Source organism: Cyclopterus lumpus, chromosome 12, assembly GCF_009769545.1.
Source record: "Cyclopterus lumpus isolate fCycLum1 chromosome 12, fCycLum1.pri, whole genome shotgun sequence".
NCBI lineage: Eukaryota > Metazoa > Chordata > Actinopteri > Perciformes > Cyclopteridae > Cyclopterus > Cyclopterus lumpus.
In genome coordinates this window covers 15,936,305-15,963,234 of record NC_046977.1, presented here as the reverse complement: position 1 = coordinate 15,963,234, position 26,930 = coordinate 15,936,305, and the positions used below count along the sequence as shown (strand labels likewise).

The window sequence follows — 26,930 nt, the reverse complement described above, 5'->3', positions numbered from 1 at the left end:
CTGACATCTGCAGCCTTTCATCTCTCCCTCCATCTTGTTTTTTTAATCAGATTAACCCAAACGGGCATCCTTTAATGGCCTCTTTTTTTCTTTTTTTTTTTTTACGGAAAGCTGAAAGAGGAGAGATAATTAAAATAATTAAACCGCAGGGACCGGTCTGTGCGCGCTCATCTCCCGCTCTTTTCTTTTCTTCTTGCCTTTAAGTTTTGATTCCGCCTTGCTTAGCAATTCAAGCAGCACACAGAGAGAGAGAGACTCATCATCCTCACTTAATTGCATTAAGTTGACTCTCGGAGGTCCAATCTTTCCCTCCGAAAGCAACAGCCAATGTAGGATCTGATCTTTAGGTGCATGTCAGCTATCTAAATGTGGAAGTAGAGGGGGAGGGCACGTTTCTAAACAGCCTTTATACAGCATATTTATTTAGTCAGTGAGTGTATTTTGCATAAGGCCGAAGACAAAAAAAACAAAAAAAACAGGGGGGGGGGGGGGGGGGGGGAGTATCCTCTTTAATTATTATTTATTCATGGACTTTTAAGCTTTTAATGAGGACAAATGAAGCCGTTTTCCAGAGTGTCAGTATGTAGTATGCTTACCAAAAATATTCTTGTTTAGCATTTTCTTTTGCACTGCGTGCCCGTGAGGAATAAACACTAACATTTAAATATAACTAGGAGTTTGGAGCAAGACTTTTTAAGCGATCAGTTTATCTTGATTTCGCATGAATATAAAATTCCCCACAAGTTTTGATCAGACTCCGTGACGATGATGATGATTTATTAATTCTCAGTAATGCTCGTAATTGAACCTTAAACGGATCAAATGTAATTAATGACCACTGTATTTTTGAAAAATGGGTCCGAGTCTGGATCCTTTTCAAAATACAATTGTTGTAACTTCTTTCAAAACTAATAACATACACAGCAACTTTATCAGTCAATGACCTCCCGAACTTGACAAATGTTTGCTCCTTTCAATCAATTATTTTCAATCAATTATTTTCATTCATATGAACACATGTGTTGTACGATTGTACCTACTAACTTCTACACTTCTTCTTTGAACCCGAGTAAAATAAGAAAGAAAGTAGGCTATACGGCAGTCTGAGTTATATTTTGCGCTATAGGTGTAGATATCTTGAATATTATAATTACAAGTCTTCAGATGAAGTCTAACTTTACTTCCTGTCAAAAAGAATCTAATGAATTATTGGATGAGGATTTTACCAAGAGCACGAGCCCCGACATCATCCTCGGAGTGCAGCCCCAACTTTACACAAGCTTGCATGTCCCCCCCCCCCCTTCATACACTTTCACTTCATTCAGATCATTTTCACAGGGCTTCATTTCAAGTTGGCACAAAAAAGGGAGGGGGGGGGGGAGAGAATCCCTTTGCTAGAAATACTTAAGATTTATGTTTAAATTTTCATGGAATCTTTGAGAACATTGAGGAGCAATTTCACATTTGCACTGACATCTAATTTCTCAAGTAGAGTCTGAAAGCACAAATTGCCAAGGATTCCCTATGTGCCCAATTATCCTGCATCAATTTCCTTGACCCTGCGGAATGCTGGTAAATTAATCATACTACTTTTTTTTTTTTTTTGGACTCTATCTCGTGAAATACATATGCACACGTTTGATAAACTAATCATACTTGGTCGGTTGTACTCACAAAAAATGATACAGTCCTGGAAGCAGGATGAGAGTTAACAGCGAGGCCCAGGGAATTGGGAGCTGATATAAAACACACACACGCATGCACGCACGCACACACACACACACACACACGCACACACACACACACAAATACAAACACAAAAAGACAGAATATTGTTATTTAAAATTCTCTGTTCAGCTCAACACATATTTGTATAAAAAAAAACTAACTCATGATAAATTCATGAATTAATAAGACAGATTTAATTGTATAAATCAAGGTATAGCACCATTTGTTGAAGCATCAGTAATATTGCTGGTTTTAGTTCATTGTCTGCTGTATTTAAAGAAGGTGCTTTCTTCTTTTTTTTAAACCGCTATCATACTATTTCCTTAAGTATGTAAAGTAAACTGAAATATTGAAGGAAAAAAAATACGTGGACTCAAATGAATAAATAATAAACTATTAAATAACACACAGCATCGCCAACACAACCGATTCTTCCGTCATATATTGAACAGCACCGTTAGCAGCCTAAGCATCTGAATCATCATCATATGCACCTCACCGGAACGCCTGACTGCACCTGTTGATCCCGCGGAGGTTCTGCTGCGGGGTCCGCGCGGTTCCTTGAGCAACAGTGACCTCTGGTGGCCGCGGGACAACGAACCGGAGGAGACGGGTCGACATAAACATGGCAACGGGGCCGCCGACAGTACCTGTGAAAAACAGACATGCACCCCTTTTCTTTACAAGGAATGGGGGGCCGTTTCGTCTATAAATGTCAAACAATAAACCTTTAACTTGGAAGCCAAAACATTTCAAGCACAACATTATTTGTCCATAAGCCATAAAAGGCTGGACTGCAGATACATGACTTAGCTAACCTACATGTTGCATAATTAACTAACGTTACGTAAGTTAAACATGTCGGACTGACACTCACCCGTTTGCTTTTTGAAGGAAGAACTTGGACGTTTTGGGGAAATACCTTCATGCGCTTTCCTATCAATAGTTAGCTAGCTGGTTGAGAAATATGTCATATCTGCTTATAAATATGAAGCTACGAACCAGTTAACGGTTCGCTCGTGTGTCCATCCGCGTGACGTAACGCGTTAATTAGTGAGCTGAAAGCAGCTGCTGGTATCTTGGATGCGGCTAGTTGATGCTAGGCTATGCTAACGGAGGTCACATGTGACAGTGAGAATAATGTTGAGCTATAACTGCATCTTTAACTATTCTTATATATGTGTTACTGTATTTGCATCACATTTTGGAAGTATTTTACAAGTATTTTTCTTCTTCTATAAAGCACTATGTCAGGGTTGGTCACACTCTTTAGATTGAGGCCACGTTCAAATACAAGACATAGATAATTTCACTAAATGTAGTCGACATCTAGTGTTTGAACTAGGATGTGCAATGATTTATTAGAAATATGCTCAAGCCATATTCTTATATCTGAAAAGAAAAAAACGTGGCCACCCCAGTCCTACCACATCTACAAACTAATTGTTCCAATACCTGTAATAGCGGTAAGAGTTAGCATTTAGAGCTGTTTTGATGTTAAATCGTTCTCAATTCTAGCCAGAACACACTTTTCTTAAATTAAATATAGCACGCTGTAATTAGACAGATTTAGATTGGGAAACATCCAAAATCCAAGAATGTAAACAAACCTAACAAAAAAAAGAAATAGAAAAAAGTGAAAAATAACAATTTCCCCAGAGCCAAAAGTGTTCGCCAACAATCCCAAAAGCAAAGATATTTAGTTCAGTATGGCATGCGACGAAGACGAGCAGCAAATCCTCACATTATAAAAGATGGAAATGACTAAAGCGATTAATCCCTAAATAAAATTATTTTCAGTCAATGGACAAATGATTAAACTATTGTTTGTTTCTTAGCTCCAGGGCTCATTCCTGTGCTTTTGGGCCTCACTGTATATCCCAGAGATGACCACTAAAGAAGTCATAATATGAGAAATTAAGACATTTTGTTTCTATCGAGCTGTAAACAACCAGTTTATGAGGAAGGACTGACTTTTTAAAAAATCTGCCAACATCTGAAAGTGTCCAGTCCCAAAAGACAAACTCGACAGTCACTGGACAGAATGACAGAAACACCTTGATGCTGCATCTTCCACAGAGGTACAAGGGGCGGCTTATATTCAGCAGCAGCAGAAAGAAGCAAAACTCAGAATTGTAGTGCAAAACATTGAAGACGATCTTTATTGTTCACAGTTAAACACAAGCCACTGCTTTAAGAACTTCCTTTTTTTTTTTTTTCTCTCGACATTTGATCCCAGATTCTCCAGCTCCGGTCAGAGTCCTGGTTTCTCAGTTTGTGCTGATTGTACCTTCTCTCTTGGTTTGCGGTAGTTACTGCGGTTGGCATTTAAAGTGGATTGTTGAACATGCTTTTAGATAGCGAGGCAAAAGGAAGTGACAGCAGGAGTTCCCGGTGGACAACAGGATTTAGACGGCTTTCGATGCCGCGGTTTACTTCTAAGACTCAGAGGACACTCCCTGTTTTCTCAGACCTGCACAAAGGAACATGATTGGACACAATGTTTTGTTTTCCACGCTGTCCCAGCTGAGTGTACACGCAGCACGAGGAAAACAACACTTCTGTTCAAGATGTTTGAATTCAGCCAGAACACAAATGTTTGCATGGCACTTCGAAGCCGTCGGGTGGTCGTCCAGAACAGAAAAACATGATTTTCTTTTCTTTTTTTTTTACGCTTGGGCTCGTGTCACTTGCAAGGTCCGATTCAAATTTAGGATATGTACTTCATGGCTAAATAAATCCAAAATAATATATATTAAAAAAAAAAAGGTACAACAGATTGTGGGAAAAAAAAGCATACAATTTTCATCAGTTCCTAATTTTTTCAAGTGCTTTACTCAATGCACCGTTGCTGAAATGCCAGAACCAACGCATCGCCGATGCGCTTTCCAGTCGCAAACAATAAACACATTCTCCCCTGTTTGTTTCCCCCCCCAATGAGTCCACTCCCAAGGTTTCCACAGATTTAAACACCTCCACGTGCTCATCACCTCCATCGCTCTGATGCAACGCTCAACATGCATTTCTTGACATCAAAAACATATTTCGGTCCCCGCGGTCGACGCCAAATTGCTCCGAACAGATGATCATGACAAATTATAACTCCTGCTCCTCTGATGTTAATGGTGTTGATAACGGATTTGGTTTCAAAGGGCAGGTACAACCTAAACTGACATTTTTAACATTTTCCTACTAAGTTTCAGTTATATTTGTCCAAATGTTGAGATATGTCTTGGAGATTCCCATCTCCACATGTAACACAATGGAGTTGGCTTTAATGGCTGGTGCCAACAGGCATTTACAGATCACATTTTAACATTATAACAACCAAACTTGTATTTATGGAAACCGTCTTGTCCCCATCAAAAGGGACCATTCTTTAGTAGAAAGTAGTGCCAAAGAAAACTTTGGTTTGTTAATTATCCAAAGTTACAGTGACACCGTTTCAGAAAGTGTTTTTATTTTAATGATCGTTCAATGCCTGCGAGCACCACAAAACCAGCCGCCATTCACTTCCATTGTGCCAGCTGTGCAGGCAGAAATCTCAGAGCGATTTCTCACGTTTTGGACAAATTAAAGAAAAACTATCCGTAATGGCCGATACGTGAGCCAGGTGTGATGTTTTGCAGTTTGGATGAACTGACCCTTCGAAACGTCAGGCTCCCCCGTGTCACATGTAAGTTATTGATCACTTTTGATCACTGTTCGGCGTTGTTTTAAGCCGTCTGTCTCATAATCAAATTCATAAGACTAGCATCTTCACTGGTAACATCAAATCCATTTTGTATCCCTGTCACCGTGTCAAAAACCATCAGTGGGTAATGAAAAAAAGTAGAAAAACATTGTGGGAAATCCTGTTGCCCACTCAGAGGAATGGAACAAATAACACTGAAATCCAAAGAGTTGCTGACATGTTACTCTTTTCGCTGACTTGTAGCTCTTCTCCGTCGTTAAACTCGTCTCTGGACCTGCGTCCCGGCTCAGTCCGATGTCTCTAACTGTGCTCGTGATGTGTTTCGTTGTAGTCCATGATCTTTAACTGCTGCTGCCGGGGGCGCCCTGAACCCGCCTGGGCCCGCCCTCCACCCGACCCTGCCTTCCTGCGGGGGCTTTCCTGGCTGGAGGCCCGCTGCTTGGGCTCGGAGGGGGGCTCCTTGGTGGGCACAGTGAGAGGGGTGGCAGGAGCGGGAGCAGAGGCCGGGACGGGGGAATGTGACGGGCCGACGGGGGCGATGTAACCCGGGCAGGGCGGCTCCACGCACAGCTCAGTCTTCAGGCCGTGGGCGAGGCCAGCCAGGAGCGACGGCGGCTGCTCCTCCTCGTCACACTGGCTCTCACTTTTGTTGCGGAACAGCTCGCGGGCCCTCATGCCCAGGAAGCTCTTGGCGCTGGGGTAGGAGCCCACAGTGAGCGGCGCGCCGGAGAGGGGCAGGGGCGCCAGCGATTTGGCGTAGGGACCGGACAGGCAGGGCTCCACCAGCCGGGGCGGGGCCAGGTCCTGGCTGCCGCTGAGAGAGCTGGCCGTGGTCTTGGAAGAGTTGTTCGCCTTTGGTTGCCGTGACGATAAAGTGCTGTCGTTGCCCCGAGGGGTGTCGTGTGGTGGTCTACTGACCACTTCTTCGTTGGTGTGAAGTTGTCCACCTGGCACCATAACACTGTGGAGGACAAGAAGAAAAACTCAAGTATAAACTCAAGTACCGCGAAATCTATTGATAGATCAGCTCATACCAAGTATTTGTCAAGACAATACCAGGAAGAGAAGATACATAAGCGCATGCATTACATTCAGACCAAACAGTATGCGACTCACACGTCAGTTTAAACTGTCACATTCCATAAAGGTTAAGAACCATTGTAAAAGCTGAAACACTAATTTACAAGTACATTTGGAAGACTAATCGTCACACAGTACGATGCAAACTGAACAGCTACACAAAAAAAACAGTGCTGAGCCTGACCTGGAGTCGTGTGGGTCAGCGCTGCCCCCTGGTGGCGAACTGCTGCCGGTGCCGGCCGGAGCCTCCGTCTCCACTCTGCTGTAGAGCTGCAGGAGTTCAGTCTGCAGCAGCTGAGTGATTCTCCTCTGAGCCTGATACCTGCTGTCTGAGGCCTGCAGCTCCGCCCTACAGAACGAAAAGATGAAGTTGCAGAGAGAACGCAAGGAGGTTTGTGCTGAGGACTTGAGGTTCGCACTCACTTCGCTTGACACTTCACGTCCTCGAGGAACTTCTTCTGCTCGGTGATGAGGTGCTCCTTCTTGGAGTGGTGCGTCTCCAGCTCGCCGACTCTCTGCTGCGCTGCATCCAGTTTCTGACCCTGAACCAGCAGGCTCTGCCTCAGCGTCTCCACCTCTTTCCCATAAGACAACTTCAGCATCTGGGCCTCCTGGGTGGTGGTGGTCGTCGTCAGCACAGAGGTACACAGAGCAGGAAGCAACGAGAAAGTTAATGAGGGGGTGAAGAAGACACAGATCAAGGATACGGCAACTTATTACAAAATATATATTTTAGCCTTGTGAAAGTGGCTTGTTTGGTTCATGGTAGTTCTACGAGGAGTTTTCAGTGTTCATCACTATTTCTCAGTGCAATAAATGCTACTTTCTACCATTATCTACAGCACCTGTGAATGTGGTTATACTCAGAGGTCTACAAAACAGAAGGCACTCATGTGGTGCATTCAGTGAAGCTCTGGACAGATGAAACTTGCACGTCAACTGAGAATTAAATAAAGTAGAAATTGTTCTGCAGCGGACAGCTGAGCAGCACCAGGAGCTGGAGTTCAAGATATGCTCCTTAAACAAGTGGCCAATTCACTTGTAATCTTTTGTGTGGATCTGTAGCACAGTACAGGAGTCAAATCTAGAGACATATCTGACTCAATTGATTACTCAAGTCAGAACAAAGTCACTCCTTTCCTCAAAAGCACAAGCTGAAATGATTATTATAATTCTTTCGACGAACGCTCTATTTTCTATTGAACTTAATCTTTGGAGGATTGACCAACACCCAAATTACATCTGTGTGTCTGGTACATCGCAATCAAAAGATTAGAACATGCGACTTAAACACCGGACGGTTAGTTCATTTTAACACACATGAACTAGTCGGGCTTTTAAAATACACAAAGTGCTCTCTGGATTCACTTTCCTTCCTTATACTTTCGGGTAACAAGTAAAAGGAATTTACGAGCGGGACATATTTTACAATAAACTGAACAAAGAAAAAAAATGGAGCTTGAAATGGAGTTGTTTTCTCACACTTTTTTGATAACTATGATGACCATGACATGATCTCGACAGATGATCTCAGTGTGAAGCTAAAACGGCTTCAGTGGGACAGTTTGATCAACAAACCCAAATAGTGTCCCTTTTTTCACCTCCGTTTGTCTTCTCCACAGTTCTCCTACGAACACACACACACACACACACACGCACACACACACAGTACCTTCGTATCGTTGTTGGCGCCCGCGTGAGGTAACTCCTGCATGGACAGCTTATGCGCCTCCCCGAGGAGCAGCAGCTGCTTGTTCAGGAAGCTCATCTGCTGCTGGGTGCTCTCACTGTTGCTCAGCTGAAGGACACACGAGGCAAACAATGACGACGGAGGGCAAAGCAGCAATTACGCTACAAACCACACCTGCCCGGGAATATCTTGGAACGCATCGGCAACGTGCGCGCCGTCATTAGTCATTGATGTTCTCTCAAGGAAACCAGGCTGAATGTTCAACAAGCCAAGGATCCGTCTAAACAGTTCAGTGCACTCGTTTCTCTACGGCGCAATAAAAATGATCTGAAGATATTAATCCACGCACCATGCGGCCTATTCATTCTGCCTGAGCATCATGAATAAGGACCTTTAGTCATCTAACAGCCTGTCTTCCTGAATCTACGGATTTCGGGTTCAGTCTGGCTCAGGGGAGGAAAACAGACTTCAGACAAGCCCCAGGAGGCAAAAAAACACCCAGACCCCCCCCACCGTGCTGCTGACCCAAAAATAGAGAGGGAGAGACTGCATCTCCAAGGCAACAGAGCCTTTGGACAGTCTACGGAGAGGTGGCAGGACGGAGACATGCGCTGTTGTAAACCCCAACCCCCCCTCCCAAGTGTGACCAAACTGTCCTTCAGCCTGCTCCATTCCTCCATTTAGAAAGGCAGAAGGGAGCACACAGGAATCTTTTTGGATTTAAATGTTTCACTCGATGAGCCAGAAGAGTCCTGCTGATTTAAAGGGATAGTTTGCATTTCTTACAGCGGGGTTGTAGGTACCTATAACTAAGTTACCAACAGTGCATGGCGGTCTACCATTAATCAGGTCTTCCTTTACCTTGATAGACATCTGGTTGAGGAGGTGACCAGTGTGGCAGACTTTGTTGTTGGCCCTCTGAAGCTCCGCCTCCAGTTCATCGATCCTCTTCTGACACTCCTGCAGCTTGCTCTGGAGACCCCAAATGGAACCAGATTAAAGAAAGTTGCTCTACAACTTATAAAAAGGTAACTACAGTGGACAAATATAGGTGTACTGTATTATTATCATGATGCTGCATACACAGTTATTTATACCTTTGTGTGCGTGTCTGTGTGTTTGTACCTGGAGCTCCTGGTTCTTGGTGTAGTAGTCGTCCCGCCCCTGCTGCAGCTGTCTGATCTGATTGTGCAGCCTCGTCACCACCGTCTCCCGGTCGTCCCACAGCTGCCTGTACCGCTGCTGCTCCACCTGCAGACTCTCCCTCAGAGACTCGATGTCCACACTCTGCAGGTTCAGCTGGTCCTTCTGCACAAACACAAACAAGTTAAGTACACAGTGTACAGGAGTTTCTAAAAGTCTGTTAGAAAGAACGTAAGAAGTATGAAATGCAGGACGCCCCGTCATCAAACCAGTGAGCCTCCAGTTGTGTGACAGGTCCATTAACTGTCCTGCGGCGCTGCAGCTCAACCACATCTGCACTACCGTTTTGTTAACATTTAATACAGGCTTTTTGTGGGTCTCTGACAGGGCTAATCTGTGATAATGAGCATGTGCCAACTTGCCATAGCGTTGTTCTGCTCCTCCAGTGCGGTGGCGTTGATGATGCGTCGGAGGAGGCGTCGGTTGCGGACGGCGTGCTGCTCCCTCTTGTAGCGCTCGTACAGCAGCTGGTTGTGCAGCAGGAGCAGCTGGCTGCGCAGCGTGTGAAGCTCGTCCAGCGGAGCCGAGCCTGGGGAGGCCACGGTAATAACAATGTAATTAACACGGCCGCTCGCCCCGACACACCCACACACACACACACACACACACGCACAAATCAGCTTAATTATCACTCCAGTGTGGAATAAATAGCACATGTGATTCAACGAGATTCCCTAGCTTTGTGTAGTCCCTTAAACCCAAAATGTAAAAACTAAAAAAAATATTTTAATTTAAAAAAAAATCGCTGGTCTACAGCTGCCTTAAATGGGTACGGTTGTGCGTGTTCTTGTGAGTCTTTGATGGATCCAAACTAACCCTATAGACACAGTTCACCAAGGTAAAATGACTTTTTGTCAAAGGAGTCTTGTGGTTTTGACGATAGCGAAGCAAAGCGCTGAAAATAATGTAAATATCGGGCGCACTTAAATATAAATTCTCATGAGTGTTGGTGTGCCAGAGAGGTTTCACCGGTCAGACACAAGCTCAGAGTTGAGTTCTGAGGTGCAATCGAAATTCCGTGACTCCTATCAGGTGCACATCAGAGGGGGAGGGGGATGATTCAATTCTAGGGTTGTAATTACAAGTTGGTCAAGAGTTGTAAACAAAACCAGGCTCAACTTTGTGTGTTCTGATAAACAAATCGCCTGTCTGGACGGGAAACATTTCAACACGCTGTTCACGTATCGGAGCGCGTGACGAATCACTAGTCATGCCTGAATAACGCTCCGTCTGCAGTCTTCATAATGGCTTCTTTTATCAGTGTACGGCAGCCTTATGCGGCCAGCGTTTTACCTCCAAAGTGCGTCCAGTCAGCTGACTTACTTGGCAAAGGTAATCTGGAAAAAGGAGAGAATGAAGAAAAAGCATTTTAGAAGGACGATCTCCATGGGATGTGTAATATATGATACGATCATTTTGAGCAAAAAGAAGCATGTGGAAACGAGTTTCTGGTGTTGAGAATTGGGGCACAAAAAAGTGCATCTCAAACCAGGTTTTACTACAAGTATTGAGGTATTCGTAAGGAGGTCAGCTTTAGACGGGACCACACGATGTAGAGACACAACTTGGGTGAAAGGTGGGGTAAACACAGGTTAAAAACACATGCGCACAACCAGGAGACTCTTAGCTCAGCATATAGCGAGAAGGGGGGGAACTGGCTAGCCTGGCTCCAATCACACAGATAAAAAAAAGAAAAACCTGACCAGCACCTCTAAAGCTCACTAATAAATAGCCTTACATTTCTTTACTTATGCAAAATCACATGACGTGCCATTTCTTGCTCAGGAAGTTGCAATTTCCTTTTAGTCCTGTCGGCAACCTGCAGATAATTTTACTTTAGATGGAGACTGAATGTAGCTTCATATATATTATACAGACATGAGTGGTCTTGATCATCTCACAAGAAACTGATAACACACACACACACATCGTCGGGGTGATGGTCCACCGAAATGAGCGAAGCCAGAATATGTGTGTGTGTGTGTGTGTATGTATGTATGTGTGTGTGTGTGTGTATGTGTGTGTGTGTGTGTGTGTGTGTATAAAAGGGCCGACAGATTATGAACAATGTCGCACTTGTTCTAAACTGGGTGTTTCCTTTCGGCCGCAGTAACAGACTGGGGAAAAACCCCGGGCCGGCTCTGCACAGTGACCAGCACAGCGAAAACTCACAACACACCGTTTCATACGGAAAATGCACTTGAGCGCACTAGAGAGCAGTCGGAGGGCAAAATGCCCGCACAGCCAAAATGTGTTCATTTAGGCTGTGCAGGAACAAATTGATCGATCGTGGGTGAATCATTCAATGTAAATGGCTAATAAAAAAAGCTAAATAAAAAAAGGCAGAAAACCTCAAATCAAAATGGAATTGTGCAGAGAGGCTATGACCTCTTACCTCTTGAGAACTTTATCATGGGTGTCGCTGCCCTGCTGAACAAGGCGATCCAGCACCTCCAGTGGCGAAGCGGTCGCTACCCCTTCCTCCTCCCCGTCCTCCAGCCCCTCCTCCCGCTGCAACAGCCTCTCCAGCGCCGCCTTGTGCACCGCCTCCGACGTCTTCTGGCCCACGAAGAGCGAGGCCGCCCTGGGCAGGGCCAGGTCGAAGAACGACTCGTAGGGCACCGGAGCCGGGGTCTTACCGCACGGGCTCGGGGAGAACATCCCGAACTTAGCCACGATGTCGTCGCCCGGGGCCGAGGGGCTCCAGTGCAGGTGGTGCTCGATGGGGGTGAACCCTGACTGGAAGGACCAGGACTGCTCGAGGCCGAGGGCCGAACTCCGGCTGTCCCCTGTTGCTCCACCTCCTCCTCGGTCACTCCCTGCGCCGCTGGTACTCGCGGTGGTCTCCCCTTTGTCCGGCGTCGATGCCACATGTCGGGTGTCCCTGCCGGGCCCTCCAGACTGGGTGTCGGAGAAGGTCTCGTCTTGTGCCTGACAGCCAGTCAGAGTCTCTGTGGTGAGATAGAACGGGGAGTCGAAGCCCCTCAAACCCGACAGCTCCTGTGTCTCCTCGATCTTCAGCAGCTCCTCGGTGATGGCAGCTGCAGCAGAAACAGTTGGAGGAGTTGGACTTAAACCTGCGTGTATGTTCTGAATGTCTGTGCTGAAATACTTAAAGTGCGAAGTACCCGCCGCCCCCGCACAGATACAATAAGGTGTCTGGGATTCTGGGCTTTTTCCACCCCAAAGAGAGAAGAGAAATGTCTAATCAGCCAGCTTCAGCAGCAAGAGCATGTGCCCTTTGGCAGGTGCTTCACGGTACTGTAGGTGCATTTATTTTTAGTTACAAGTGGCTCAAGTGGGATTCACACCAATGACTGTGCAGAGATGGCTGAACACAAGCAGGGCTATGAACGAGAGTGCGTTAGCATCCTGGATGTTTAGTCAAAGTGCACAAGCGCAGGTTAAGTTAGCTCGTGGGAACCAACTCAAAACTAAATACTGTAGTGAAACAGTTCAGATCTTAATCTGTTTGGTCTCCGCAGAGGACATCTCTGTGCCTAAGGCTGTTTAATGTGCAGCCAAATAGTTTTATGGTATGGCAATGTAACCGGTGTGCTCCACAGACAGATTGCCGTTCTTGGATCTGCAGCAAGTGGACCCTCACCCTCTTCCCTCTCTTTCTCCGTTCTCAGCTGAAGCTCCAGCTCCTGTTTCTTCATGAAGACCGACAGCTCCGTCAAAGTCATGGAGACGCTCTCCGCGGCGCCCGCATCTGATGAGGGAGGATCACAAATATTACTGAACCTTTTAACCACGACTGATTTCACTTCCTATTATCATTTGGTATGAGATTGAAAATTGAGGAGCTTTGGAGACCCTTGATTTGAAAGGATTTCACAGTGATGAGATGCTTACCTCTGTGTGCGGCTACGTCCGCACTCTTCTCTGTGTCTTTCACTGGTTCCTGTCGCACCAGTGCAGGCTTACCACTTTCTCCATGTCGGCGATCCTGGAAAGACAGTTTATACTTTAAATTCCTTTTCATTTATCATTTACACCTTCACGTCGTAGCGAATGATTTGGGATTAAAATCCTCAAGGGCGACTGTGGGTCAGTGGTTAGTAGGTCAGTCTTTCATTCAGGGGGTTGGTGGTTCAATCCCCACCATAGTCGATGTGTCCTTGAGCAAGACACTTAACCCTGAATTGTTCCCTGTAGCTGTGTCTACAGTGTGTGAATGTAACATGATTGTAAGTCGCTTTGGATAAAAGCATCAGCTAAATGACATGTATTGTATAAGGGCAGGTTTATATTATTGCCTATTTCTACATTTATGCACCAGAATTAAAGAGCATTTATGAGATAAAAAGCCCTCCCAAAACATTATAAAATCAGAATCCTGTGATTCCACCGTGACGACGTCAACTCTTTACTCCCAATACTTCACTTCATTATCAAATCATGTTTGATTAATCAATTAGCCTCCTGCCGACTAGGAAATTAGTTTTCAAGCTGATACAAGTTAAGATAATTGGAATTGGCTGACATGTTTGTCAGATTTGCTTGGATGTTCCTGATTAAGCAAAACAAGAGGAATAGTCTCATGAATAATTAAACTATTGTGAAATTCAGAAAAGCAGCATTGGCTTTTTACAACTCTGTTCTGCTGTAAAAACATCTATAGTGCTATAATGAGAATTAGAAAAATAGAGGTGCGAGAGCATACCTTTCTTGGTGGACTGGATTGGACTGTGTTGGCTGGTAAGGAGATTATGGGGAAGTCATCTGATAGGGTGGGCGGTGGGGAAGAGGTGGCTGGAGTGCTGGAGGCAGGCGTTCCTTTTCCTCCTGCCAAAAACAAATCGGCGGTCAGCGGAAAAGAAAATTCCAGACCAGTACACCCAACAGCTCTCTCGTTAACGTGCCAGTGCTGACCTGATGTGCATTGGAAGCGGCCGGGAAGGTGTGAGGCACTGTGGGAGAGCTCCAGGTTGGGCGACATGCCTCTGGAGGAAGGGGGCGTGGCCATGCCACACAACGAGGAGGGGCTCCACAGAGGGTCCTTCCCCCCAGAGGAAGAGTTGAGTTCACAGGTGGAGTTCTGGGAAAACGGAGACTGAATGATAACAGCTCTGACAGCGAAACCATCACAACAGACATTCGCTGCCAGCCTCCATCGTCACAGTTAGAGCTGCATTTCCACAATAGCTATCGTACATGCCCCCTTGCAGTCTGAGGGGCAGAATTGGGGTTTAATTACATGGCTTCCCACATTGTTTTATAACAGAGTTAGGGCCAATTCATCCGAGACCCCAAAAAAAACACCTCCGCTAAAGTAATGAACATTTGCACATGTTTTATTATGATATGAAACATTAATATCCGAGGAAAATAGCAGAGCCACGATGTCACACAGCAAATGCAATATGCTGTTGTTGAGCATCTAGTAACTAAACCTATCGCGGGACAACCTGACTCCACACCTCAGCTAAACAGTTTCTTAGTGGGAAAATCTGAGCTAGGAGTTAGGAGTCACTCCAATATCCAGGTTTGAGACCCTCTGGCAGATCGTCCAACTTGCTGAATCACTGACCTCTGACCTCCCTCCAGAGAGGGCCTAGAAAAGGTGTTGCTTTCAGGATCCAATATACTGCGCCGTTACCGTTATTGCTGTAATGATTATAACTGAGGGAGGACTAGTTGCCACTTCTTATACTCCCGTTAAAAATGTATGTAATGTGATCCTGGATAGTTTCACTTTGCCGATGAATCTTTACTGAAATACGTTACTTTCAGTATTAATTTACCTTGGAGTGACCGTGGAGCAGGTGGAGGTTCAGCATCTCTCCCAGCACGACATCATTTCACTCAATGTACCCACCCTCCGCCAAAGAACAACAACAAAAAACTCCCATGTTTCCCATCGCAGAGACAAATACTCAGACAGACCCCCATGGGAGGCAGAAAAAGAAACCCAGACCCCTCCCTCGTGTGGCCGGCATAATAATAGAGAGGGAGAGACTGCATCTCCATGGCCAAAAAAAAAGCAAAGCGTTGCTCTGATTGAGGACATTGTGTGGTTTTTGGAGGGAATGCACTGAACTCACTACACCTGACAGGTGACATATGGAGTGTAAACATGACCACACGTCCAAGAGCTGGCAGCAAACAGAAGCTTGGCGACTAAAGACCTGCCGCCACCAGCCCCTGATCAGTCACCTCGCGTCTCAGCCAATGTTTTTGACCTCGTTCGGCGGCGTTATGGATGATCTTACCTGCCGTCTGGAGGTCTGTGGGCTGCGGGGCGAGGACTGCGTCCCTGAGAAGGGGGGCAAGGACAGGGGCGGGGGTAGCGGCTGCCGTGGAGTCGAGAACGGGGTCGAAGAAGAGCTTCCTGTTGTCAAGAAGACAAAATAGTCGGATCAATCTTCAAATGGATGCACCCACTTCTCTTTAAGACACTGGTCGACTGGCTTGTAAGCTAGTGGGAATTTTAGAACCCAACTTAGAAACAGTTTCATATTGCATATGTTTTTTCCACCAGAGAGCAATGACAACTCAATTTCTCACTCAAAAATAAAGCGAATGTTTATTGTTATGTGCTTCCAGTATCGTTGGGGCTCTGCTGGGTGTCGCATGTATGAGGGGTTTACTGACCGTAGCTGCTGTGGAGGTCTGTGTAGGGGCTGGAAGTGCAGTCTTGTGGTCGCAGGTGGACTTGGGGGTAAAAGTTTTCAGGCATGTTGGCGTAGCCCTCCTCACAGGAGGCCTCCTTGGGGTCAAGAGACACTTTGGCACATTCAATGACGATATCGTGGATTTCGTACTTTTTCCATCTGTTGCAAAAGCATAGCACCATTCGTCAAGGAGATGCAGTGGACTTGGAGAAGATGATTACAACACCAAATGGTTCCTCTGCCATGCAGAGGATGACGAGATTTACCTGGTGGGGTCAAGCTCATGGTCCTTGGTTCCTGTCACTAGCTCTGGGTGGATACGAACGTGTTCAAGCATCGGCTGAATGGACGGTTGGACACAACATCTCTATTAGTAATTTGTAACAATGTCGAGTAACAAAGCACGGCAGCGGGGTTGAGATCCTCACCTTCACTACTTCCTCAAAAGTTTCCATGTTCTCCTTCATGCTGTAATGGGAGCGCAGGTAGGACACAAAGTTGCAAGGGTACATGCCGTAGAGACGGTGGAAGAGTGAGTAGACGCTGGCGTGCAGGTGGATTAGATAAACCTCCGAAACGTGCCCTGAACGGGTCAAAAGTACCCAAGGGGAAAAAAAAAAAACTGTTAACAGTCTCACACATTCAACGAGAACAGCAAGATTATTGGCTACAGATGTTTGTTTGGCCCAGTTTGCCATCCCAGACTGCCGCCCCTTTCACCAAAATCAGATTTCCACGCTCCAGTTAACTGCCTGCAAGTTCAAAGATCATCTCGGAAGCCGATGAGTGGTTCACCCTTTGGTAAATGAGATTTGAATACAATATTAAAGTGTTTTTTTAGAACAGGCTTGGGTAATATTTCTCACTAATAAGAATAATTTAAGGGATATTTGTTGGCTCCCAATATATCATATACTATCATTCTTTTCTGTACCAAAGGAGGTTAGTATGAGAGTACCCAAAGACCAGTTGGAGTGACCCATTCATACAAACACGGTTCTGTGAGACGCGACAGGAAGCACCTACCAGGATTCTTCAGGTTCCAAGACGCCAGGCGGCCGAAGATGTCGAAATACTCCCACAGGTGTTGCTTCCCGGCTTGAGGGATCATGGGTAGCAGAGTGATCAGCACCAGCACTCCGGTTATCAGGACCACTACGTCCGTATCCGTCTGCCAAGTCAGATTGGAAAAAGTTGAAATAAGAACTTTTACTGGCTTATTACAGCGTCCAAAATCACGTACTATTCACATAATCAATATGTGTACTATGGGTCAACATACTAAAAAGGTAGTATGTACCTCTTCGGACGCACTGGAATTACCAAGTGACGTCCTGAGAGTCTCCTTTCCGGTAGGGAGGTGCACACGCGGTTTTTAGCGCACTAAATAGCAAATCAGATTTCAGCTCAACGAACGCTTCAAGAAGCCGACCCGTGCGTCGTCATTCCACATCTCCGTGCTTTGTTTGCAAATTAAAGAAATCCAAAGAAATGTATACTGTTTGACGCAGCCCTGAAACCTGCAAATTCTAAAAGAGTCTGCCCAAATATCTAAACGCAGCTGGACGCCCATCCCCACACCTCTGGGTGCCTAGACGAGGAGGTCTTTGCTCTTACCTTGAGGCATTTGAGCAGCGACAGCAGCAGAGGGTATCGAGCGATCTTGTGGATCCAGGACGGCTGCTTGCGGATCACGTGGCCGAGCAGGGTGAGGGTGGGCAGACGACAGGCCTGTTTGGTCATACACTCATTCATCTTGTCCAGAAGGTGCTGCAGCGGAGGGAGGGAGGAGCATTAGCTCTGTATTTAACACAATAAGGTGGCTGGAGTCTTTTCTTATTAGTAACTGATAAGAAGAGGCAACTATCCTTAACTTGAATTTAGAATTGCACTTTTTATATATTTAATTTAATATATTGTTACGTTATGTAAATACAAAAAACAACAACAACAAAACAGTGGAAGACGTCACTGGGAGCTGAAGACAAGGCCGCCGACAAAATTAATGCGTGTGTTCTCACAGATTCAGATGTGTGAGCCCTGTCCTCTGCATCAATTGTGCTTTCCTTTCTCACAAGTCTTCTTTTTTTTTTTAACTTGAGTTTTGTGTTGACAATGAGAATACAACATTAATGAATATACTGTGTTGAACCATTCACTTGTATTGGACCTCCTTTTTTTCCCCACAGGAAAGTCAATGGAGTCAATATTTCTTCTGAATGACCTGCGTGACACGATTGCCCTGCTAGCGACTGAGCTAAGCTAACAAGCTATATATACATATTTAATCAGATGCACAGATGGCTGGGCCTGTCCATCAAAGCATAAATCAGTAATTGCACTCAGAGGGAGAGAAAAGCAAGAATAAAATCAAGTCGAGCAGATCCTCTAATCCAGGCGATTCGATTGGAAATAATTGATTTTACCGCAAAACAAATCATCACCTTATCATGTGGCTCTCTGACTGAGGAGAGGATATGCATGGCCTGGGCAGAGTTTGTTTCCAAGAAGTAGTCCACCAGCCCGTTCAGCAGCATGGACCCTCGCTCTTTAAGGGAAACAGGAAGGAAGAATCATTGAGATGACTTTGTTTATTTTTATTTTTTTTATAAATAGCAGTAAGCATACAAACTAGAACATCCCACTAACCAAGGTCTGTGAAAAATGGCTAACTGGCCAAACGGACAAGTACAGTCACAATTTCTCAAAGCTCCCCAGATATCTGAACACACAAGGATCAACCTTGAGCCACGCTGCCCTACCAGTGCTGAGCTGCTCGTTGATGAGGCCTCGGATCTCTTCTAGCTGCTGGAGGTCGGAGGTCTCAAGGAGCGGGAGGAGGTCCCCCACGTTCGGCTGCTCCCTGGCCATGGTGGTGGCAGTGCTGGGGGTGGAGGCAGCGTCTCTCTCGCGGTGTCCGTCCCCACCTGCCTGGAGGACTCCTGGGGCCACCCACCAACACGGTCTCCAGGCACCTCTACATCGTGCCAAGGAACCAATTCATAAACATTCCCAGAATTAGTAAGAGCTGTGGTTTAGGATTAGTGGTCACATGACAATACCGACGGAGTACTGGGAGGGAGGGTTTGAACGAGTGAAATTTCTTTAAAATGGAGGCAAACTGACATGTTGTCCAAACCGGTAACTCATCGAATTTACTCGTATATAAACAAGAATGGCTCTGGGGCAGCGGAGTGTGAAGCACTAAAAAAAAGTGGACAGTTATTGTTGGACTTTCATTTACCGAGTGGACGCAGACAGGACTCCAAAAGAATGTCTCCTGGGTGTGTAAACAAGCAAGCAGTCTGTCAACACATTAGCCGTGTGAACTTTACACGGTGAACAGACCGTTTACAGCTTGTTGCATTGCCCCCAAGTGGCCAAAAAAACAAGAAAACGTACTGCAGGTGTATTGGTAACAGATTAAAGGGTTCCCTTCTATGTTTTTTTGTTTAACCTCTATGAGCGCTATGACTAGGGTTGCAAAGGGGCGGAAAGTTTCCGGAAAGTTTCCACTGGAATTTTGTCTCGGGAATTTTGAAAAAAAAAAAAAATTATTTGCAAAAGCATATAACAGGGAACTTAAATGTAGTTGAGAACAAGACTATGCACACCTAGCTCAGCTGGAATGCAGCTGGTTGGGAACATTATCTGCCAGAAACATAAACGTAAACATAAAACGTTCTGTTGTTTTTGAACGTCTTTGTCATCAGTGTTGTCTCAACGTTTCAGCCCTATGCCTGGCAAGTGTGAGAGCGCCGAGTTGCGTAGAGGCCAAGAGCGGTATTGCAGACAGATAAAGATTTCCATTATAGCTCGCAACATATTGAAAAAAATAACTGAACTAGTTCATTTTTTGGAGCTGTGAACTTGGTTCAACATTTTGAATTATGAACTGAACTAGTTCATGTAGAAAGTGAACTTTCCCAACACTGTTTGTCATACCTAGCATATTGATTACTTGGCAAACTGAAGCCATGTTCATTTTAAGTTTATTTGTATACAGTAGACTAACTTTTTACAGCAGTGAGGAGGACACACACGTTCAGGGAATGCAATGAAGCCAACAGACATGGTGGGGAAACTTCCCAAGAAGCAATTAAGACAAATGTATCTTATGTGACCGCGCCAGATGACTTCCTTCGATCTTCAAGAGCTGCCTTTACTAATTAGTACACTGCGACAGGGATTTGCTTTAAAACATTTTTTTTAAAACACCGCCTGGCCTAATGTGTTTACCAGTTGAGCTTATTGGTCTATTTATGTTTTCTGTGATGCATTTTGGGCCAGACGCCGAGTCAGTCGTTCAAAGTATAAAAAGGAGGCCAGGAAGAGCCGGGCAAATCTCCATCTGAAAAACAGGGAATGAATGATCCTGACAGGCAGGTCATTATCATCAGGGTGTCTGCACCCAGCAGCTTATTCTCTAACGGAGTAATGAATCAGCAGGCCGGCAGCCTCATCAGCTCTGAAGATCTCCTTTCAACACTTAAATATACACTCAATATAGCATGATTTCTGGTATATTAAATAAATATCTGTACGGTTTTGTATCCTGGCAAATTAAAAGTATTGAGTGTTTGGTTTTTTTCACATTTAATTAAGAAATTAAGTGGGAAATAATATTTTTTGGGAGAAATGTTAGTGCTTGTCATTATCAATTTAGACACCGTAGTTGTGTATCACAATATCAAACTGCCCCATTTTCGGTCGTGGGTCGCCCCCCACCCTCCGAGCGAGCGCCTTCAGTGGCACAGTGTGAACTGAGAACAGGACACAAAGAACCTCTATGCAGCCCGAGCGCTTCTATGCGTGTACACACACTGGAAATTACATTTGGCAGCGTGCAAGCGGTTTACCAGCAGCCTCTATTTTTTTCCTGGGTGAATATTCTAAAGCAGTTTCATCAGAGGCATAAACAGCCCGCCCGATCCAACTGAGCCTGTTTATTTCGCACAACAGCACATTTCTTTGTATCCAAGATAAAAAGCAATTGTTGAAGTGGTTTTGCTGGACCAAACAGGGATCAGGCATCACACGAACAGTTATTTTACACCGGTTACGTCATGATCAGAGCTATTTTGACTCAAAATGACAACTTTCTGGTCAATGACATGTCAGAAGATCGAAGAAGCAAAAGACCCGTCAAATGGTTCCCAGAGCCCATTGTGAGGTCTTCAGGCGTCTTGTTCTGTCCAAACCAGCAAAGCTGTAAATCCTTCTAAAAGAAGCGAGAACCAGAAAACGGTTTGCTTTGACATTTCTTTGCTAAAGAAGTTAACAATTAATCCATCAAAAATGTACTTTACGGACGGCCAGCTAATCAATTAATTGAGTTTAGCAATAATTACTTTGAGCAATATCCAATTAAGTCAGAAGCAAAAGCTACCTTCATAGGATTTATTATCGAAACGTAATTAAGTTAAATAACGATTACAAATGAATATTAGGAGCAAAAAGGGACACTTTTTTAAAATTCTACCACAGTTAAATGTCTGAATAGACACTCAAACAAATGCAGTCCCAAACATCAGTACTGCGTTATACAGAGAGGCGTTTCTACTATCTAGTGTACCCTGACACCCTGACACCCCTGTGGAAAATGCAATACAACACCTCTTTTAAAACGGTTTGTGAAAAGAAAAAACATTAAAACCTCTACAAGTAAAGGTCGCATTATTTCCTTAAAATAATACATAATATAGAGGCTTAAGGAAATGAAATGGACAGAAAATACAGCGGAATGAATATATTACAATACAAAAGTATTCAAGCATTTCAGAGATTCTTTTTGGGAGGGGGGGGGGGGGTATCTCTGGTCAGACATTGAACACGTGACTTTAGTACTTCTGTAACCCTGGCTGGCTACCGCCCTGCTGTAAGACATTAGTGTTTCCATAAACTAGCAAAGTTGTGACAAACAAGACAATAAACACGGTGACAGTGAGCCACGCGTGACGTGGCAGGAGGGGGTCAAAGAGGTCAATCTGGGGAAGCTAGTGAACCATCGTGTCGCCACGGCGGCAGGAGAGCCTAATGACGGATGAATGAGCGCACGCTGACGACGGTATATTAATGATTGACATGACCACAGAATGAAAAACTGAACCATATTCGTGAGGGACTGCAGACGGAGGATTTAAAGCAAAATTAATATGACGCAGAAAAGCTGCACGAGACATGTCACTGTGATGCATCACGAGGCAAACAAATAAGCTAATGCGTTTAAAAAGATATATATTAAAAACACAGACGGCCATAAAGACAATCTGTTTATGCCGACGTGCACAGTGAGAGCCCCGGCCAGAGCCCCGGTATGAGGCGGAGAAGCAGCAGAGCTGCTGCTAGATGTGCACTGACCACTGGCTGCTGCTTGTCGTAAACAACTCGCTGAGAACAATGGACAGGGTTGGGTTTACTTTATCCGAATAAACACATACGCAGGCACCTTTTACCCTGGCAAAGAGACAACCTCTTCAACCCCAACAATAACACGCAGATACAACCACGACTAAACGCTCAAAGCGTCAACGTCTGCAACAAATCCATCACCGGTTCTTTCCAAAAACAAGTCGGTCCCAACGCAGAGCGAGCTAACGCTAGCTGGGAGCAGCGACCCAAACTCGGCCGGGGACTCGTCTTGCCTGTCAGTGGCGTCCTATCGGCGGAGAAGCAAGCCGAGTGCCTCGTGCGCTGCGAAACGATTCGTGTGCGTTGAGATTCGCTGTAAGAAAAAATCAGAAGACGCGAATAATCGGACCTGTTTACCTGTTAAAGTAGCTGCACTCCACAGGGCGCCGCCATCTTGAACACCTCACAGCCCATCCCACCGCAGTCAACCTCCGCTGTCAGGCAGCGTGCAAACTAATCCCACAAGTTAGCGCCGGGCAAATCGCGACCGCCACTTGAATAACTTTTTTACCCGGACAACATTTAAAATAAACGGGGTGAATTACGTGTAATGATGCAGAAGTTGTGTTTCATCTGTGTCCAGGGATATATGTTTTTGCTCTGCTGCAAAGCTAAGATTGTTGTTCCCATCTCCCCATTGGTGGAAGGATGAAATGTGTGTAATGCGGTTTCGCGTGACCCACATGTGAAGAGCGCACGCGCAAATTAGTTTTTTTCTTCTTTTTTTTTTTTTTAACCAGGTAGAGGTGAGATCTGTATGGAAACCCAATAGTGTAAATTGTAAAAAATATATTATAAAAAACAGATCGGATGTTAAAACGTATCTCTTAACTATGGAAGCCCATTTCTGCAGAGAAAATAAGATGAAAATCTGTGATTACGAAAAATATCCCCATGGTAAGACTTTAAATCAGAATTATGAGGTGAGTCATAATTCTGAGATGGAAAGTCGAAATTATGAGATGTGTGCTTCGGTGGCGCTGGCTATTTATTTTTATTTTTTCCTTCCTATTATCTGCTCTGTCTTTACAGGTCTTGTCATCCTCTCGCCATTCTAACCATGCAAACAATATGCAAAAGGTAGCTATTACTGTTGACTTTTGTAAATGTTAGATGTTAGATATCATTATACAGTCTTTTAATCAGTCAAACGTTTTAGCTAAACAAATAATAGCATTGCTATTAATGTTGCATGTGTTTCTCAAAGGGGGCTAACGTTACATCAGACTCCACATAAGATAGCCCTTTAATCAAGATTTGGTAAGTGTCATCAGTATAATATCTTACTAATGTAAGATAGTGCTACAGTATGTTGAAAAGTAATGGGGATATTGTAACCGTGCACTTAGTTGTCCTTTGTCATTTAGACAGGCGCTCTGCGGCGGAAAGTGTGTTAGTAAAATACAGTTTAGAGAATGAAAAACAACAATGAGTCTCAAGCATATTTAAAGTTCCTGCTCAACTGTTGGACCCTTAAATGCAATTTAATGACTTGGAAGACAGTGCCACTTAAATGTATCTTAAAAAATTAATAATTTCTTATTGCTACAAATAATGTATGCATGTCACCTTACTGAGTCACTACACTATTGTGTCTCTACACTGCCATGTTTTGCTATTTGTTTAATTCAGGCATACGCCTTTGAAAACGGGCAGTCAGACATCTAATCTCATTCACACTATCAGGCCACAACGCACTGTAATCTCCAGTAATCCGGAGGTTTTTTTTATAAATATCGAGGCGCCTCATCCCCTCACCAGTCTGTGCTAGGTTTACTGGGCCTCAGTGACTGTGTATTAACCTGTTATGTCGTAGTACTTAATTAAAATATACAATATGACTGAAATATTTGGTTACACAGTAGTTTAAATTTGACAGTAGCATAATTTATTTTGCAGTGGCTCAAATAAAATATAACACCAAAATGACACACTTTGTGCTTTAATGCCCATATCATCATTGCCGTGAGTTTTTATATTGTTTTCATCAATGAGCGTGTTTAAAGTTAATAGGTGATTTATGTGCATGAAAGAAGGAAAATCCTACTGTGAATGTTATAAGAAGTCAAAATATATGACGTGAAAAGGGTCAACTGCAAGTTGTTTGTAACAAGATGTTTAGTGTTGAGATAAATCAACATACAATAAAGTAATGTCATTGCAGGTCTTGAGTCACTATAATAGCTGATTGTACAATAAAATATTAAATCAAACCCGGTAATCAAACTTTTGTATCTCTTTTTTTTTAACTAGTTCTGAAATATATACAGACAATTAAGTACATATAAACATGCTAATGGCATATTTAAATGTCTTTCTTTTTTACAATAAAAAAAATTATAATTTTGAAATACATCTTCTGTCTTCTTCAACATCCAACCAAACATGTTATTAAACAGTCACTACAGGTTCTAGATCCTGTTGTCATAAGATGTCTCATGTTAAAATCAAATTGAGTGATTATGCTCCTTAACCACTTTAAAGTATTGCATTTCATTACAAAATCAGAAAACCAAAAGAGTTATTTTAAATAAAAAAAGGAAAATAGTAATACAATTAATTAATGCTCATTTTCACCTAATTTGAGGATTTTAGGTTTGTCTTATTAAAAAAAATTAATTGACTGTGAAGAAGCTTGAATTCCAAAACTACAAACAAAAAAGGATTTGCATAGATGTATGTTTCATTTAAGGTCACATTTGTCACATCCGTGCTTGCTGTTTTATTTTGAAGTCCTGTCTCTCGTATCCTCTGATTCCCTGCACTTCCTGTCCCTGTGATTGTCTGCCTTGTCCCTGATTGTTCATTCCCTTCACCTGTGTCTCGTTCCCCTGTATATTTAGTCTCTGTCTTCTCCTTGTCCTGTGCCTGATTGTTATTGTACTTTCCGTGTGTTCCTCGTACGCCTATGACTTTTTGTACTTCCTGTGTTCCTCGTATGACTTTTTGTACTTCCTGTGTTCCTCGTCCTCATAAGACTTTTTGTCTAGTAAAAGAGAGTTTTTTCATGTTACCTCGACTCCCGTGTGTTCCTCTGCTCCTGAGTCTCTGTCTTGCCCTCGGAAAAGTTAGCGAACGTGACAACATTTGAGCTATAATTGTATTCAACAGAGGTGTAGAGGACCTAAGTGACGACTTAAGGTCACAGGATGTGCCTGAAGGAGACGTAGAGCAAATGGAATACGAGAAGGTAGCTAATATAGAAAATGATTAATTTTGACTTCAACATTAAAAAACCCAAAGTTTGGATGAGCTTTGTAAATATCTGGTGCCGCTTATGCAGGTTACTCACTGTTACAATTTAATGCACTTGGCCTAAAATGAATTAAGTATTCCTTAATTGTAGATGGATTCCAGTGTCATACGCCTCATGACAGATGACCAGCGTATGAGTACCTGCCATCCTCCGGTGAGATGTTTTTGGGTCCTGCAGACGCAAGTCAAAGATCTCTGAGCGATTTGGAGGAAAGAAACAAAGATGATCATGTGTCTCATAGAAAGCATCACACCCCTCCAAATAATGCTCAGAAGAATCAGAGACAAATTGAGATGGGGTGGATGAATTTCAGAGAAGGGAAATTACTTTCAGCAGCATTCATTAGATAGTATCACTCGTGGTTCTGTATGAAAAGACAAAGTTACCTCTTACATTTCTATTCATCAACCAAGAAGAAAGACATTGTCACATCTTGAGGAGGAGAATAGTGATACCACTGCGCAAGAAGCTCTATTCTGCAGAAACCCCTGCAGCATCAACGATTTATTTGCAGATCTTAACAGTTAAAGTCGCCACCTCACTGAGTAAAATCGTATATTGTAATATGGAATAATTCCAAGGAATTAATCAAACTGATCCCGATAAGAAATGTTCCACAAAGCAGAACGACCAGTTTACCACATTAATGATGAGGAATTACTAATTATTTCCTGAAGGGGTTATTGTCTTCGCTCAAAGCTCCACAATATTGACTTTGAGGTTACAGCAAAAATCAAAATTCTCTTTTTGGTGAGAATATCACACGATCCTATTCATTTAGTTAATTTACCTTGGAATTAAGCTTTCATATTATTGCTTCAATCAGGCATCTGGCATCAGTCATGCTTCAGTCAGGTGTTAGTCATGCTTCAGTCAGGCATCAGGCATCAGTGAGGCGCCAGTCAGGCGTCAGTCAGGCGTCAGTCATGCTTCAGTCAGGCGTCAGGCATCAGTGAGGCGTCAGTCAGGCGTCAGTCATGCTTCAGTCAGGCGTCAGTCAGGCATCAGTCAGGCATCAGGCATCATTTGGACATCAGTCAGGCATCAGTCAGGCGTCAGTCAGGCGTCAGTCATGCTTCAGTCAGGCGTCAGTCATGCGTCAGTCAGGCATCAGTCAGGCGTCAGTCAGGTATCAGGCGTCAGTCAGGTATCAGGCGTCAGTCAGGTATCAGGCGTCAGTTGGGCGTCAGTCAAGCATCAGTCAGGCGTCAGTCAGGTGTCAGTCAGGCATCATGTGTCAGTCAGCCG

General features: G+C 44.1%; 1 protein-coding gene across 2 annotated transcripts; it reads right to left on the bottom strand.

Moving 5' to 3' along the window:
* Positions 1 to 3,861: 3,861 nt before the first annotated feature.
* Positions 3,862 to 23,057, bottom strand: tsc1b (TSC complex subunit 1b). 2 transcript variants are annotated; one of them, XM_034546650.1, is made up of 22 exons: positions 22,784 to 23,057; positions 18,778 to 18,992; positions 18,460 to 18,563; positions 17,633 to 17,785; positions 17,042 to 17,186; positions 16,444 to 16,598; positions 16,282 to 16,355; positions 15,996 to 16,174; positions 15,614 to 15,732; positions 14,274 to 14,439; positions 14,065 to 14,186; positions 13,254 to 13,347; positions 13,003 to 13,110; positions 11,791 to 12,436; positions 10,689 to 10,732; positions 9,758 to 9,924; positions 9,318 to 9,500; positions 9,054 to 9,164; positions 8,175 to 8,300; positions 6,926 to 7,113; positions 6,687 to 6,851; positions 3,862 to 6,383 (listed from the first exon to the last, which is right to left on the bottom strand). In XM_034546650.1, exons 2-22 carry the CDS (start codon positions 18,884 to 18,886, stop codon positions 5,723 to 5,725), a joined length of 3,819 nt encoding a protein of 1,272 aa, XP_034402541.1. In that variant the 5' UTR covers positions 18,887 to 18,992; positions 22,784 to 23,057; the 3' UTR covers positions 3,862 to 5,722. The 2 variants fall into 2 exon arrangements, with proteins under 2 accessions (XP_034402541.1, XP_034402542.1); XM_034546651.1 differs by having other exon boundaries at positions 10,719 to 10,732.
* Between the last annotated feature and the right edge of the window lie 3,873 nt (positions 23,058 to 26,930).